At 33.8% G+C, this 16,978-nt stretch overlaps 2 protein-coding genes across 3 annotated transcripts; both read left to right on the top strand.

Moving 5' to 3' along the window:
- Window positions 1-5,207: 5,207 nt before the first annotated feature.
- LOC125817627 (phosphoenolpyruvate carboxylase) lies at window positions 5,208-13,362 on the top strand. 2 transcript variants are annotated; one of them, XM_049497185.1, is made up of 11 exons: window positions 5,208-5,288; window positions 6,512-6,730; window positions 7,513-7,904; window positions 8,113-8,197; window positions 9,424-9,646; window positions 9,764-9,867; window positions 9,976-10,063; window positions 10,368-10,522; window positions 10,621-11,619; window positions 11,709-12,095; window positions 12,801-13,362. In XM_049497185.1, the coding sequence occupies exons 2-11, from the start codon at window positions 6,563-6,565 to the stop codon at window positions 13,092-13,094; spliced, it is 2,895 nt and encodes a 964-aa protein (XP_049353142.1). In that variant the 5' UTR covers window positions 5,208-5,288; window positions 6,512-6,562; the 3' UTR covers window positions 13,095-13,362. The 2 variants fall into 2 exon arrangements, with proteins under 2 accessions (XP_049353142.1, XP_049353141.1); XM_049497184.1 differs by lacking the exon at window positions 5,208-5,288 and adding an exon at window positions 5,623-5,717.
- Window positions 13,363-14,735: 1,373 nt separating this feature from the next.
- On the top strand, window positions 14,736-16,308 carry LOC125817630 (AAA-ATPase At3g50940-like). The gene is made up of 2 exons (XM_049497187.1): window positions 14,736-15,749; window positions 15,831-16,308. The coding sequence occupies exons 1-2, from the start codon at window positions 14,775-14,777 to the stop codon at window positions 16,299-16,301; spliced, it is 1,446 nt and encodes a 481-aa protein (XP_049353144.1). The 5' UTR covers window positions 14,736-14,774; the 3' UTR covers window positions 16,302-16,308.
- Window positions 16,309-16,978: the final 670 nt, after the last annotated feature.

The raw sequence follows: 16,978 nt of genomic DNA, 5'->3' as shown, positions 1-16,978 counted from the left end.
TAATCAGATCGATGTAGACATCAAGTGTGAGAAGAAACACTCTCACATGCCGTGATCCCTAATTTCATGAACCACCTCCCACTAGGGACTTATCTATAGTATTAAATTATCGATTTAGCATAATTCAGTATAATTTTAACTCAAATATTATATTTATATATCCAATAAACTAATAAAAAGTTATAATTCAAAATCTATAAAATTTTAAAATATTGGTCCTTGATAGTGAGGTATGTGATGAAATTATTTCAATTTTTTTTATGATAAGGAGCTTTTTAAAGAATGTTAAAATATTCATCTTTAATGATAAGTTGAGTTGCATAGTTAAATAAGTTATAATTGTAATAATTCATTGAACTTATCATATATTCTTTTTCAATAAAGTCAAAAGATCACCCGACCATAATTTTTCAAATAAAACGGTTGCGCTTTAATAATTTTATAGAGACCGGCATATTCATATTTGACTTAGAATATGCTCTAAAAATGATTCTACAAACATATGCCAAAAAAAATAATCTTATTTTTTCTTTTAATATTAAAAGAGAGTATATGCCAATTTTTATTTTTCTTATTTCGAGTATTCGAACTTCTAAAAATAAAATTATTGATTTTATTGGAAGCATCGCTCTTAAAAATGAGTTCTGTAATATGAAAATTTGAATTTAGTCAACTCGTATTAATGTTGAACGTTGAACGAAGAAAAAGAGGAGAGTGGAATATTCATGTTTGACTATAGAATATGCTGAAAAAATGATTCTAGAAACAAATACCATAAAGATTTTCTAATTAAAATTGAAGGATAGTATATGCAATAAACAATATAATTCAAGGACCAACTTATGATTTTATTAGTGGTGGAGATAGAAATTTAATGAGGAATGTGTAAAAACAAAATTCCAGCTATGTTCAGTACAAAATTAAATATATAACCATAATAGCTAATATATAACATCTGTACGCCACATAATTTTTTAAAGAATGTTGTGCACAAGATCATTCTCCGCTTAAGATGGCTCTGCCCATGATTTGAGTTATAGTAGAATGATAGAGATTTTTATCAATTTATGAGAAATTTTGGATTTGAACAAAACTAATAGAGAGTTACCTTAAAAAGTAAACTATACAATATGTACATTTAGCTTTAGTCTGGCTCCAATACAGTATTAAACATCGAATCAAAAAACCAAAAAAAAAAACAAGCAAACATGAAGGCAAGTACTTGGCAACTTACTGTTCATGGTTGACTTACTACACAATAATGTCTTTTCTTAGTATTTTTTTTCTTCTTGGCAGTTGGCAAATTGATCTCATCTTCTTGCCTGTCCCAATTTTATTTATTTATTTGATAATCGAAATTTATTGTTTGACTAATTGAATTTGCGTCACATAGAGGTTGTTAAAGAAAAAGCTTTAGTCTCAGAGTATAAATGCAAAACTTTTGATTAACGGTGAAACCAACTCATTCATCTCATCATATTTTTTGATAATTGCATAGTTTTGATTCATAACAAAGTTAAAAATGTCTTTCGATTAAACTTATAAATTGATCAAACTAATATCTAAATCTAAGTGTTTGGTAATACTAGTATATAGTGTTTATGAGTTACCAATCAGGGTTGTGGTGGAGCGGAAAATACTCCTCCATCCTTAATCATAGATGTCATGTTCGAGTATTCCTATATATGAAATCATTTTTGTTAGAGAACATTTTAGCTTTCAATGTAGAATTTTTCGATGCAAATCTGAATTTAATCGGACTTTAAATAAGTATTGGACACCAGGAGTGTTTGTATGCCTACATAAGGTCAAAGTCATAAGTTGATCAATCTTAATTTATAGCTTTTCAAATTATAACCATTTTTTATTTGACCAAACATTTTACTATTTTATCTGTAGTATTGCCGTACTGACTGTTAATACATAATTAATTAACTAAATAAAAAATTTCCTCTATGATTTCTACGTTTTCTTAGATGAGTTTTTCTAAATATTCTTTGTAAAACATCATCTCTTAGTAATTCTGTATTTATTCTTCATTTATTTTTATCTAAAAATATTTTAAATTTATAATCGTGCCAGAATAACAAGCTACCATCAACATTCTGACTTCTCCATCAATATTTTATTAAACAGAATAAATTTTGTTGTTATATGATTATCATAATTAAGAAAGTTTACGTCACAACACACATCAACTCACTGATTGAATTAATTAGAACGACTTAATTATTTATTTTTAATTAGGTCTTCTATATAGTTTAATTATTAATTATATATTCTTACCTAAACCTAATACACTCACGTTTCATCACTGACTACACAACCACTACAACATTTTTTTTTATTATAAGTAAATAGAATCAAACATAATTGATGCCACTTCCATTTTCTGATGTATAAAGGACGGCTCAATAGAATAGGGGACGTAAAGTTAAATAAAATTTATATACACTTTGAGTATGTTTGGTATGAAGAAAAAAATTCATGTAAAATTGTTTTTAATGAAAAATGTTTTTTTAGAAAGCAAGTACTCCATTTCTCTCAATTTAAGTGGTGCTTTACGAATTTCAATAGTCAAGTATTTTTTTTATCATAATTTTTTCATATAGTTATTTCTTGAATCATCATTTATTGTGACTTGAATACATCTTAGAAAGTTTTTCAAATATGTAAATTTTATGTCAGGAAATTTTAAAGATTTCATGTCTCAAATCACGGGTAAAATAAAAAAAAGTTTGACTCTCGAAATTAAAAAACTATCATATCATAAATTGAGACATAAAGAGTAATTGATTGGTGTGAGAAAAATTCAATATAGTAAATATTTGAAAAAAATAAATATTTATCAATATAATAAACGTTAGTTGGCATTCTAGCTCTTTTTTTTTTTTTGAAAAATAGATCGATTAAGCTTTATCTATATATATATATATATATATATATATATATATATATATATATCTAACTACAAAGTCAATTTGGGTCACTCTCAAATTTATTTGTTTGGAGTCTTTGCATCAAATAATTTTGTATAAAAAAGTGAGTATGTATAGTTGGTATTATGGGCTGAATCATCCTGTAATATATAGTTAAATATACAATTGCAAGATTCCTACATCATAATAATGTATATAAAAAATCATTTAATTTAGTTTCATAAATATTCAAATAGAAATGATGATTCAATATTCATTGAATTTCTCCTAAATCCCAATTTTATAAATGCATAATTGCTATTATTATTCATAATTTAATCACTCCATCTTAATGATTCATCTTTTTTTTTATGACAAGGGAAACCCGCAGCCGCTACCTTTTGGGTGCGCACAGGGTAAAACTCCCGCTCCTATGCAATAGCTCGCAAACCACATAGGAGAGGTAACCCACACTAGGCAAGCCCGGTGCGACGAGCTAGACCCAGAAGGCAAACCCCTTGCTTTCGTTGGCAAGGGATTTCGAACTTGAGACTTCCAACATGGAAGTCCCAAGCCCAAACCACTGGGCCACCCCAAAGGTTTTTTTTTTTTTTTTTTTTTGTATTTGATTGACATGATTTTACTTTATATGTTTCGTTTAATTTTAAGTTGTTTAGTTTGTTCGTCCAGATAATCATTTTCTTTGTTTAATAGTTATTATTTCTTACGTTAGGTATTTGTATTGTGCATGTGCGCACACACATATAGAGATAGGTGGGACTTGTGAGGCTGTGAATAACTAGTTTCAAAGAACTCATAATTTGCCTTGTTAGACAAATTATACAGTGTTGCAATATGCGATGCACATGTTCTCGAAAGCACTTCCGGGAGAGAGTGCTTTTTTTCTGGACTTTAGGTCATCTTGTGACCTCTACTTTGATTTATGCGATTGTTGCCGCATGTAAGGCGTAAAGAAGGCAAGGAGTTCTTTCCTAAAGGAGTCTTTAACGCTTCTCCAACCCTCCGAAGACATGATCAATAAGGCGCTAATCTAACGCAGTGAAGGAGGCTTACAACAATGATATCGTGCCTTAGCTGCTTTATCCTTCCCTCAACCTAACATATATGATTAATTAAACAATTATCTAAAAGTCTATGCAACATTTTTTAAGCAATAGGCTTGAGTTTTTTTGTTTTGTTTTTTACTTTTTCTTTTTCCATTTGTTAAAAGGTGTTTTAAAAGATTATATAATTTCAAGATTTGTTCTTGCTATTTGTCTTTTTCCTTAATTACAATATGCAAATATGCATTCTTACCCAAGGTGGATGTGGTGTATCAACAGCACTATGCATCTAAAAAGTGTTTGGATCCATCGATGTATGTACAAACTTGTTCTTTTTTGTTAAACTTTTAGTTCATTTATATCCTTATTGATATTATTGTTAGTAAATTGTTTTTAATATATCCTTATCACTAATGGAATTTTAATATATAATATATATAAAAAAATTGAATTTAATTACCATAAAATGTGAAGTAACAATACAATAGATTTGGTAAATTTATAAATATTCTCAAACAAATGAATCAAAATACACATTTCAATTAATTAAAAATATAATTAATCAAATATCACATGAGTTAAAATAAAACTTACAAAGAATTTATATTGAACTAGAGTTATTTAAGGTGGCTTTTGATTCTTGAAATTTTGGTAATCCTAAATAAGGCAATGAAAGATCTTTAGGCATATTCCTTGGAGAAAAAAGTAGAACCAAAAAGCACTTTAATGAAAGTTGAAAAGTAACTCATTTCAAATTTAGGCATAGTACATAAACACTAAAATTCCGTCTTAGCTAATAAGTAAGTATTTCAGCTTCGAGAGTATATGCATAGATATTTTATTTAATTTTAATTGATAACTATATACTCTAACGTCTCTTGTGTGTCTCGTGAATACCCAAGTTTAACATGACACATAAAATTTAGATAATTATTTTGTAAATTGAAGTATTCAATTGACTTACTAGAAACACGTTAAGGTGTTAAGATGGGAGTATCATTTATAGTCAAGTTTAAGTTTTTGTTTAAGCCTTGTGCTTTCAAACTTTAACTTGGGGCATGAAATGAGCCAATCACATCAATTCAAATAAAATAAATCCCAACATTATTAATTGTAAAGTTGCAATAAGAGTATAGTGTTTCCATCTATAAATATAGCTAACATTGTGCATAGCTTCTTCATCACATCTCTCTTCCCTCATAAATCAATCAAAAAACCCAAAAAATTGCCTTCATAGGAAAAAGAGATTCTTGTGTGTGTTTCTTTTTTTCATCATTCATTTTTACATCAAAAATTCAAGATTCAGGTACTCTTATATCTATGTTATAATAGTTACACTCAACACCCACTTCTCCAATTTTCTCAAAGTTCAAAACTTTATTATTATTTTTTTTAGTTTTTTTCACTCACACCATGTACCTACATTTGTAAAGAAATGTTATAAACTCCTTCTTTTTTTTTCTGTGTGTAGTTGTTATTTGAGTGGATCCAATGTCAATTATTTTTCTTTTGATTTTGTAAAGACCCTTTTTATATATATTAAAATTTTCACTAAAGAAGAATAAATAATTGGATTTGAATCCATAAAGTTTAAATCTTTGACCTTTTTGAATTCTAACTGACTTGACCTGCCCTATATGGTATTCCTAAATTTCCTCCATTTGTAGGAAAGAGATTGTTTTGTGTGTGTTTCTTGTTGTTGTTGTTCATTTGTACATCAAATTTCAAGATTCAGGTACTCTATATCTGTGTAACAGTTGCATTCAACACCCATTTCTCCATTTTTAAATTTCAATTCAACCTAATCCTCCCTTGTTGTATATTTTTTTGGTAAAAGAAATGTCTTTTTGAACACCCATTGGCCATTTCTGCACTGTGAATCATGTGGATCAGATCTCCTTAACAATTTTTCTTTTGATTTTGTGTAAATCCATCAATTGTAAGTTAGGTAGATGTAGATTGTGACTTGTGGGGTCATCTTCTAGCTTTGATTCATACTTTGCATATATGTTAAATGATTCACTAAATAAACATAAAAAAATGATTTTGAATGAGTAAATGAAACAAGTTGTAATAGAAAAGGTAACCTGAACCTATAAAGTTTGAATCTTGGAGCGGATGTAGAGTCTTGCTTATGGATTCATTCGAAACCAGTAGTTTTAACTCAGACCTTATATATGTTGTATAAGAGTTGTGGTAGAATCTGAACCCGAACCCATAAAGTTCAAATCTTGGAGTGGATGTAAAGTCTTACTTATGAATTCATTTGAATGAATCCAGTAGTTTTGACTCAAATGTTGTATGTGTGTTTAAATGCGTTGTGGTAGAATCTGCATCCGAAGTCATAAAGTTTGAATCTTGGATTCACCTTTGTGTATGTACTAGTATAAGAATTTAACTCACTGGATTTTGCATCTGGATTTTTTTAGTATGGCATAGAAATGTGGCTTACAATGGCCTAATCCTCCATACTATATGGTTGGAAAATCTCAATGATTTTAATTTCTTGTTATGACAATCTTTTTGTAGGATCTTGATAGTTGAATTTACGAGTGGATAGGGTTGTGGGAGATTGAGAAAATGACGACTCGGAATTTGGTGAAATTGGCATCCATTGATGCCCAACTGAGGGCTTTGGTTCCTGGTAAGGTTTCTGAGGATGACAAGCTGGTTGAGTATGATGCTTTGCTTTTGGATAGTTTCCTCGATATCCTTCAGGATTTGCATGGAGAGGATCTCAAGGAAACGGTATATACTTTATGTTTTTGTTTCACTTTTGTTGTTACAGCCACACTTATTGTTCTGATTTTGAGGAATTATGTTTAATCTGGGCAATCATTAACCAATTTTTGGTCATCTTCCAAGCACCCGTGTCGAATCCTCCTATCATACACTACATTTGGAGGATTTGACATGCACTCTGCAAACATTTTTGAAGAGTCTGAACAACACCTCTTCCAACTTCCAGTGATATTACTTGGTTTTAGATAAGCAAAGTTGTATTGGATTTGGTGGGGAGGGCAAGGGGGTGGGAGTGGAATGCATTTTGCTTCCTTTTTCTTGTTTGAATCTAAAGATTGGATCTTTATATCCTTTTTGATAGAGTTGAGCATAAATATTCAGTATTTAGCATTTTAAAATTAAACTGTATTAAGTGGCTTTTGATTGGTAGTTTGACCGAGGCAGTGGAAATATTCCGGTTTTTATAGTCATTTGATGAGATCCTAAACTGGTGTTCCCTGAAGTGTCCTTTGAGTTGACTACACTTAATTTACATAGATCAATTAAGAAGTACTTATAAGACTGGCCTCAGGATTTTGATCAAATGTCAAAGGTAGTAAAACATGGATGTCTAGCAAGCATATGTCAATAGGGTATTTAAGTGGAGAAGGGTTGAGGGGTGGACACATTATCCATTGAATTTTGATGTTGAAAACAAACAGAGTTATCAATTATCTAGAAAAATATAACTTCATGTAAGACTGGTCAGTATTGAAGTGTTCTTCATGTTTTCTTTAATCTGATTATAGGTCCAAGAGTGTTATGAACTTTCTGCGGAGTACGAAGGAAAGCATGATCCAAAGAAGCTGGAGGAGCTTGGAAATGTGTTGACAAGTTTGGATCCAGGGGATTCCATTGTCATTGCTAAAGCTTTTTCTCACATGCTTAATTTGGCCAACTTGGCCGAGGAGGTGCAGATTGCCTACCGTCGACGACAAAAGTTGAAAAAGGGGGACTTTGCTGATGAGAACAATGCAACAACTGAATCTGATATTGAAGAAACTTTCAAGAAACTTGTAGGGGAGTTGAAAAAGTCTCCTCAAGAAGTTTTCGATGCTCTGAAGAATCAGACGGTGGATCTAGTCTTAACTGCTCATCCTACTCAATCTGTCCGAAGATCTTTGCTTCAAAAGCATGGAAGGTCTGCTCTTTAATTACCAATCTTCTTTTTTTGAGAAGCTACAGACTGTTGCTCAGTCTCTCCTAAAATGCTGCGGTACCATGTCGGATCCTATAAAAATGTATTACTTTTGGAGGATCCAACACAAAACGTCAGCATTTTTGTAGAGTCCAAGCAACATAGTCTTAGACTTGTAGTTATCTTTTGTTCTGACTTTTCTTATGTTTAGGATCCGGGATTGCTTGGCTCAGCTGTATGCTAAAGACATTACACCCGATGATAAACAAGAGCTTGATGAGGCGTTACAGAGGGAGGTAAATATCTGTTTTTACTTGATGCATGCCATTTTTCCTGAATGAGTTTCTGTAGTTTAATCTTAATTTCTAGTGCTTTTCTATGGACTTCCTGACTATTTGTCACTATCTATCTATCTCTACGTAAAATATTAGCCCAGATTAACTTTTGAGATTTTTAAAGTTCTGTCACACACTCACACTGCTGACATGAACAATAGGAATGACTTGTGATCTCTGTAAACTTACAATTGTTCTCTTTGGTTATTTAGTTGACTGTCGAAAACATTAGTAAGCTTGTTATACTAGAGGAAGTGACCTCTGCTCAACAACAACAACAACTACAACATCTCAGTCCCAAGCAAGTTGGAGTCAACTTTATGAATTTTCACTAACCTTGTTACTCCATTTAAAGTCATCCAGGCCGTATTAAATAAAATAAAAATAAACGTATAAAGTACTCCCTCCATTTCAATTTGTTTGTCTTGCTTTCATTTTTAAGTCTGTTTCAAAAAGAATGCCTCTTTCCTTTTTCAGTAACTCTTGTTTAAGTTCACTAGATTAAAGGGAATTTTGGTACATTCTACGTATTTTTAGTTTAAGATACAAGGTTCAAAAGTCTTCTTTACTTGCTTAAAATCCGTGTCAAGTCAACACCAACAAACAAATTAAAACGGAGGGAGTACTAGAAGTTCTTTATATATTTACTACTTCTCAAAAGATTGAATAACTCCATAAAAGTATAGGACGTAAATTATAAATGCTAACATGACTAAAATATATTCTCAACTTATAGGTATCTCCTATACAGATCTTTTTCTTCCATTGTGCTAATTTTTCGCTAAGTCCACTTGAATCCCAAGAAATTGTAGGTCCTTCATGCATTCCGGTAGAGTTTGAACTCAACCTCTTTATTTCCTCCAGCAATGTGAATTATGACCATTCTTTTCACTCCTTCATTCTTCATTTTGACATAATAAATATAAGAAATATTTGTATTTTACCTCTATATCTTTACAGTTATTCTACTTGAATCAGATCATGTACCATCAAACAAAATTGGTAGATGAAGGCAATAGTGATTGTTTACTCTCTTTAATCTGTATATTTGTCATCCAAGTAAAACTGAAATGTGTAGTGCCGAGCTTCATATTTGAAAAAATATGTTAAACTCTCCTTGAATCATGATGTAGTGCTAAGATGGCTTCCTTGGTTCTTTTAACAATTATATCTGCTGATTTTTGCAGATTCAAGCTGCTTTCCGCACTGATGAGATTCGGAGGACTGCTCCAACTCCACAAGATGAAATGAGAGCTGGAATGAGCTACTTTCATGAAACTATTTGGAAGGGTGTTCCACAGTTCCTTCGCCGTGTTGACACAGCTCTTAAAAACATAGGGATTAAAGAACGACTTCCTTACAATGCTCCTCTTATTCAATTTTCCTCTTGGATGGGTGGTGATCGGGATGGTATGCTCCATTCTAATATTTAATTTTTTAATATACACACACATACTTCTTTGATCTGGATTTGTGAAGGCTCCCTCTTATGTTTGTCACTTAGCAGTTGTCTGATATTAAATGCAGGCAATCCAAGAGTGACTCCTGAGGTCACAAGAGATGTCTGTTTATTAGCAAGAATGATGGCAGCGAACTTATACTATTCGCAAATAGAGGAGCTCATGTTTGAGGTATCAAAGAACAACTTAATATTTTTCCAGTTTGCTCTTTGATCCATCTTGAAGCATTGTGTCAGTTCCGTGGTGTTTTATATGCTTCTAACTCGTATATTGTTTCAGTTATCTATGTGGCGTTGCAACGATGAAGTTCGTATTCGAGCAGATGAACTTTACAGGTCCTCAAGGCAAGACACCAAGCACTACATAGGTAACTAGTGTTATTGTTTTTAAGATAATGGTCAAAAACACACCTAGTAGTTCATGTAGGAAACACAAACACTTGATAGTTCAGGTATGAAGCTCGCAAAAAAGTGATACTCGAGGTGTGCTTTTGACCATTATCTTTATTGTTTTTGAGGTATAGTGCACCAATATCAATCAGGAGGACACACATGAAGTTAATTCCACATTAGTGTTTATTCACCAGAAATTGCATCAAATTGTCCCTTGCAATCTCTATTTGGATGGAGCAGTTGTATAATTCTGGTCTTCAACTTTTCCTTTTGATGTAGAATTCTGGAAAACAATTCCGCCAAGTGAACCATATCGTGTAATTCTTGGCGATGTGAGAGATAAACTGTATCAGACACGTGAGCGTACTCGCCAAGTGTTAGCCCATGGAATCTCTGATATTCCTGAGGATGCAACTTACAATAGCATTGAGCAGGTATCTAATACTTGCGACCCTTCAATATGAAGAACATTATAACTCTAAGCAGGGAACAGTCACTAATGTGATGCTTATGTGTTGTACATTTTATGCAGTTCTTGGAACCTCTTGAGCTCTGCTACAAATCTCTTTGTGATTGTGGTGATCGTCCCATTGCCGATGGAAGCCTTCTGGATTTTCTAAGACAAGTTTCTACCTTTGGACTCTCATTTGTGAGACTTGACATAAGACAAGAGTCAGACCGTCACACTGACGTCCTTGATGCCATTACTCAGCATTTGGAAATTGGTTCATATCGTGAGTGGTCTGAAGAACGTAGACAGGAGTGGCTTCTTTCTGAACTCGGCGGCAAGAGACCTTTATTTGGACCCGATCTTCCAAAAACAGAAGAAATTGCTGATGTCTTGGATACACTCCATGTCATAGCAGAACTTCCATCAGACTGCTTCGGGGCATACATCATCTCAATGGCCACCGCACCATCTGATGTGCTTGCAGTTGAGCTCCTACAACGTGAATGCCATGTGAAGCAACCTTTACGAGTGGTTCCACTTTTTGAGAAATTGGATGATCTGGAGGCTGCTCCTGCTGCTGTTGCACGTCTCTTCTCGATTGAGTGGTACAGAAACCGGATTAAAGGCAAACAAGAGGTCATGATTGGGTATTCGGACTCTGGTAAGGATGCTGGTCGGTTTTCAGCAGCCTGGCAGCTATATAAGGCTCAAGAGGAGCTTGTAAAAGTTGCCAAAGAACATGGTGTGAAGCTAGTTATGTTCCATGGTAGAGGTGGTACAGTTGGAAGAGGAGGTGGCCCCACCCATCTTGCTATATTGTCTCAACCACCTGACACTATTAACGGATCTCTCCGTGTCACAGTTCAGGGCGAGGTTATTGAGCAATCGTTTGGGGAGGAACACTTGTGTTTTAGAACTCTCCAACGTTTCACTGCTGCTACCCTTGAACATGGTATGCATCCACCAGTCTCTCCAAAACCCGAGTGGCGTGCACTTATGGATGAAATTGCAGTTATTGCTACAGAGAAGTATAGGTCAATTGTTTTCAAAGAACCCCGATTTGTTGAGTATTTCCGCTTGGTAAGTGTGCAAGGAAATCCAGCATTATATCTTTTCTCAACAAATATTGCATTGAGCTAATTTGTTGTTCTTTCTTTTGACCATCACAGGCCACACCTGAGCTAGAGTATGGTCGAATGAACATTGGCAGCCGTCCATCAAAGCGTAAACCCAGTGGAGGCATAGAATCACTCAGAGCTATTCCATGGATCTTCGCCTGGACCCAGACAAGGTTTCATCTCCCGGTCTGGCTTGGCTTTGGGGCAGCATTTAGGTATGCTGTTGACAAGGATATCAAAAACCTACGCATGTTTCACGAGATGTACAATGCATGGCCATTCTTTAGGGTAACTATTGACTTGGTTGAGATGGTGTTCGCCAAGGGTGACCCGGGTATTGCAGCTCTGTACGACAAGCTTCTTGTTTCAGAAGATCTGTGGTCCTTCGGTGAGCTTTTGAGGTCCAAGTACGAAGAGACAAGAACCCTCCTGCTCCAGGTAACTATTCATGAATTCTGAAAAGTATTACTCAATTTGTTTGTCTTCCTTTCCTTTTTAGGCTGTTTCAGAAAGAAAGTCTTTTTCCTTTTTTGACAACTGTTTAATGCTAACTTTCCACGTGGCATGTTTAATACCACAAGATTAAAATACATTTTGGTACATTCCACATATCTTTAGTTTAAAACCACAAGATTCAAAAGTTCATTTACATTCTTAAACTCCATGCTAAGTTAAAACCAAACAACCAAAATGAAATAGAGGGAGCATCTGTTATCACTTATTATGTCTGATTACTTAAAATCCGTCTTGGATCAATGGTAAAGTTGTCTTTTGTGTGACCTATAGATCATGGCTCAGAGCCTGTTTGGATTGGCTTATTTTAAGTGCTTTTAAGCACTTTTTTAGTATTTGGATAAATTAAAGAAGTGTTTATAAGCATTTGATTTAAGCTAAAATGCTAAAAATAAGTCATAAGTTAGGAACTTGCGACTTTTGGATTATAAGCCAAAAGTCAATCCAAACAGGCTTGCTCTAAAACTTGTGTCAGGGTAGGCTGCCTACATCACACCCCGTAGTGTGTGCACCTTCCTCAGACCCTACATAAACAGGGGGATGCTTCATGCATCAGGCTGCCTTTTTTATGTTTATTTGCTTGAGAACCCATGGACCTAGGTTAAATTTTCGACTGTTCTTTCTTAATAGATTGCTGGACACAAGGATCTTCTGGAGGGAGACCCCTACCTTAAACAACGACTCAGGTTGCGTGATTCCTACATCACAACCTTAAACGTGTTGCAAGCCTACACTCTAAAGCGTATACGTGACCCAAACTACCATGTCAAGCTGAGGCCTCATATTTCCAAGGAATACATGGAATCAAAATCAGCTGCTGAACTAGTGACGCTGAATCCGACAAGTGAATATGCCCCTGGCTTGGAGGACACACTCATCTTGACCATGAAGGGTATTGCTGCTGGAATGCAGAACACTGGCTAAACGCAAAGAACCTCGTTCATGTTTTTGTAATTTTATACTCGAAAAAGCATCAATCTGGTTTACAAAAGATGATGTTTTTCCATCCTGTTGTGTTTTATGTTGTGTTTTTGAGGTGGTGTTGTATTCTGTGCCCACCCTATAGAGATCATGTTTGATCAAGTTGCTTGTCGCAACGCCTCGAGAATAAGACTGCATTTTGAGCAAATGTTGCACCAGCATGAACTGTAATCTCTTTTGCTGGCTTAATGAAATATCTATTTGCTTTCAACATCCATTTTTATGGCCCTGTTTTTTGAGTTTAAGGTCTAGTTTTGCTAAACTTTTTTTGTATATTGTAACCATGCACTTCATTCGCCCGGAGTTTGCTCCTAGAAATATAGCCCCCTCACGTCAATCCTACGAGCCTCTTATCCATTCTCATTGAACGATGACAGTGGAGCTAATCCAATTAAAACATTGGATTTCAGGGATGACAACATTGGACTTGTAAATTGATTCGTAACCTTTTGAATTCTCTTACTTGTAGGAGTACATCTTAAATTTGATGATTATGATGGTTGGGGTCCTAATATCATTATGATCCGTTAATGTGACTTGGTCAGAAAATGTTCTTGTCTCTATTCACTAGCTCAAGTGGTCCCCATTTTTATGCTTTAGTCACCTTTGATAGGCACGAACTAATGGCTTCCACCACATCAAAGTAACTCTCACCCATTGAGTTAACATTCCTTACTTGTCCCATCGAAAAATAGGACTGACTAATTTTAAGTTAAATGATGGATTAGATATTTTGTACTCAAATTTTTTATCAACACTCTCATATATATTTTATCAAAATCGAAAAAAATAAAATGATCTTAACAATTTATTCGTAAAAGAGCTATTAGATTTATATTTCGATAAAAGTAAATATATTAAGTAATTTTTTCCTATCTATCCAAGTACTTATACCAACGTGACAACGACCAAAGATAATGTGACAAATTTTCTGTCACCAATCAAAGTGACTGTTCTGTGAAACTTAGCCCCCATTTGTTGACCAATCTTGAGATATACTTAGTGCACACGGAAAGGATACTTGCATGTGAAGTTCAAACGTATATGCTAATTTACTATTATTTTAAATTATTTATCGTGATTTCTAAAAAGCATAATATAGATAAATATGTTATTTAATTTGATTTTGATTATATTTATGCTTTTCAATTTTGAGTATGCATAAATAAATACTTAAACTTATATAAAATTGAACAAGTAGACACACACACATTCTACATGACATATTACGCAAAGAAATCATATAGGATGCAGATTATCACATAGAACTCCGTAAGACATATGTATCTACTTGTTTAATTTTATACGAATTTGAATAATATTACAATATACTAATTATATAATGATGAAAATGATGATGTTTCTTGCTGATGTAGATGTTGATTACTATATTATTTCTATTAAATTTCCAGGGTCGGTGGTTGGTGATTAATTGTTGCTTCCTAGAAATTACTTAAGTCTACATCAAGTCTTCTTTAAATAATAAACTTTATTGTAAAGTCCATTAAAATATAAAATAATTTCCCACTATATATATTTGAATTTGATCTCTTTAGCCAATTCATTCAAGTAAAGAATCTCATTTTCTCAATTTCACAACACACACATACAAAAAAAAAAAAAATGTCTCCTGAAGAAATGTCTAATATGAAATCGTTAATATCGACTATTGCATCTGTTACTGCAACAGCTATGCTCGTTCGAAGCGTAGCTAGTGACTTTATCCCAAAGGAATATCGTAGTTATGTCTTTGATAGCTTTCACAACCTTTTTCATCGTTTCTCTTCACAATTCACTATCCTGATTCATGAATTCCAGGGTCCGTCTCCAAACCTAGTGTTCGAGGCAGTTGAGGTCTATTTAGGAACTATAGTGAACTCTTCTACTAAGAGTATTCGATTAGGAAAGACGGAGAATGACAAAGGGCTAGTTATTACAATGGATAAAGACGAAGAAATCATCGATGTTTTTGAGGATGTTAAGGTGATATGGAGGATGGAATGTAGACGAATCGAGTCAGGGAGTCAGAATGATGAGATAAAGGATATGATAGCTGCATTGTGTTCGGAGCTAAGATGTTATGAGTTGAAATTTCATAAGAAACATAAGGAGAAAGTGATGAAATCGTATTTACCTTACATTATGGAGAGATCAAAAGCCGCGAAAGAAGAATCCAGGGTTATAAAATTGTATTCTAATTTCAGGAATTGGGGTTCTGATGGAATGAATCTCGAACATCCTATGACATTCGATACTCTAGCTATGGATGAAAAGGTAAAAACTGCGTTAATTGACGATTTGGGAAGTTTTATTAAAGGGAAAGAGTACTATAGCAGGATTGGGAAAGCATGGAAAAGAGGGTATTTGCTTTATGGACCTCCAGGAACTGGTAAATCGAGTTTGATTGCTGCTATGGCGAATCATTTGAACTATGATATCTACGATTTAGATCTTACACAAGTACATAGCAATTCAAATCTTAGATCATTGCTACTTGGTATGTCTGGTAGGTCAATACTTGTCATCGAGGACATTGATTGCAGCATCAATTTAGAAAACAGAGAAAAAAACGACGAAAAGGAAAATAAGCACAACAGAGTAAGTTTTAAGTTCAATTTTTTAGTCTTTGTTACATATTTTTTCTTACCTATAAACTAATGTGGTTTCGATTTTCACAAGGTGACTCTGTCAGGGATACTTAATTTTCTCGATGGGATATGGTCGTGTTGTGGAGAGGAACGGATAATTGTAGTTACGACTAATCACATTGATAAACTAGATGCAGCATTATTGAGACCTGGACGAATGGATATGCACATCAACATGTCATACTGCAAATCATCGGCGTTTAAACAATTAGTTTTCAATTACTTAAATATTCATCATCATGAATTGTTTGATCAAATCGGAGAGCTACTAGAAGTTGTGGAGGTTACACCGGCAGATGTTGCAGGGGAACTGTTGAAAAGCAAGAATCCAACTATATCCCTTCGAGGACTTATTGAATTTTTGAAAATAAAATTGCACAAGGAAGAGATGTTGAAATCGGAAAATGGAGTAGCAGAGGCAGAGGAAACATTCAAAGATGAAACGAAACATGAATCTATACATGATTCTTCTGAGGATCTGAGTAACATTGTTGATCTGTAGACGAAGACGGAGATGTATTTTTTACTCTTTTTTCTTTTTCTTTCTTCTTCTTGTTTTCTTGATGAATAAATAGGTTCTTCAAGCTAACAAGTATTTTGAGCTCTCTGTACTTTTTTTTGAAAAAAATTCTGTTCAGTTAAATCTTTGCACAGTTAAGATATAAATTACAAACACGAATCAAAATTCATACATTAGTATATATACATTAAAAAACAATTCGATCTATTTACATTGTGTAATTTCCCAGCGAAGGATATCAATCGACTCCCCTCGGATATATAAGGGTTGCTCGATTCCTCCATCCTATATAGTTAACTGTCTGTTGGTGTGTAGATCTATCTCGTATCCTATTTTTTTTTTTGCCTTCTATTGCTTGGTGGGTAGATCTCCTATATAGTCAATTGTTGCCTTCTATCTGTTGGTGTGTAGATGTATCCCGTATAGATCTACCTCGTATCTTTTTTTTTTGGAACCCCTTGGATAAGGGTAGCTCCGTCTTATATAGTCAATTGTTGCCTTTTGTGTTGGTGTGTAGATGTATCCTGTATAGATCTACCACGCATCCTTTTATTTTTTGGAACCCCTTGGGTAAGGGTAGCTCCATCCTATATAGACAATTGTTGCCTTCTGTCTGTTGGTGTGTAGATGTATCCCGTATAGATCTTTCCCGTATCTTT

The sequence above is a fragment of the Solanum verrucosum genome, unplaced genomic scaffold, assembly GCF_900185275.1.
Source record: "Solanum verrucosum unplaced genomic scaffold, falcon-dt-bn FXZP01000280.1, whole genome shotgun sequence".
Taxonomy (NCBI): Eukaryota; Viridiplantae; Streptophyta; class Magnoliopsida; order Solanales; family Solanaceae; genus Solanum; species Solanum verrucosum.
Note: the sequence above shows the minus strand (reverse complement) of the source record. Positions and strands in the feature narration are given on the sequence as shown.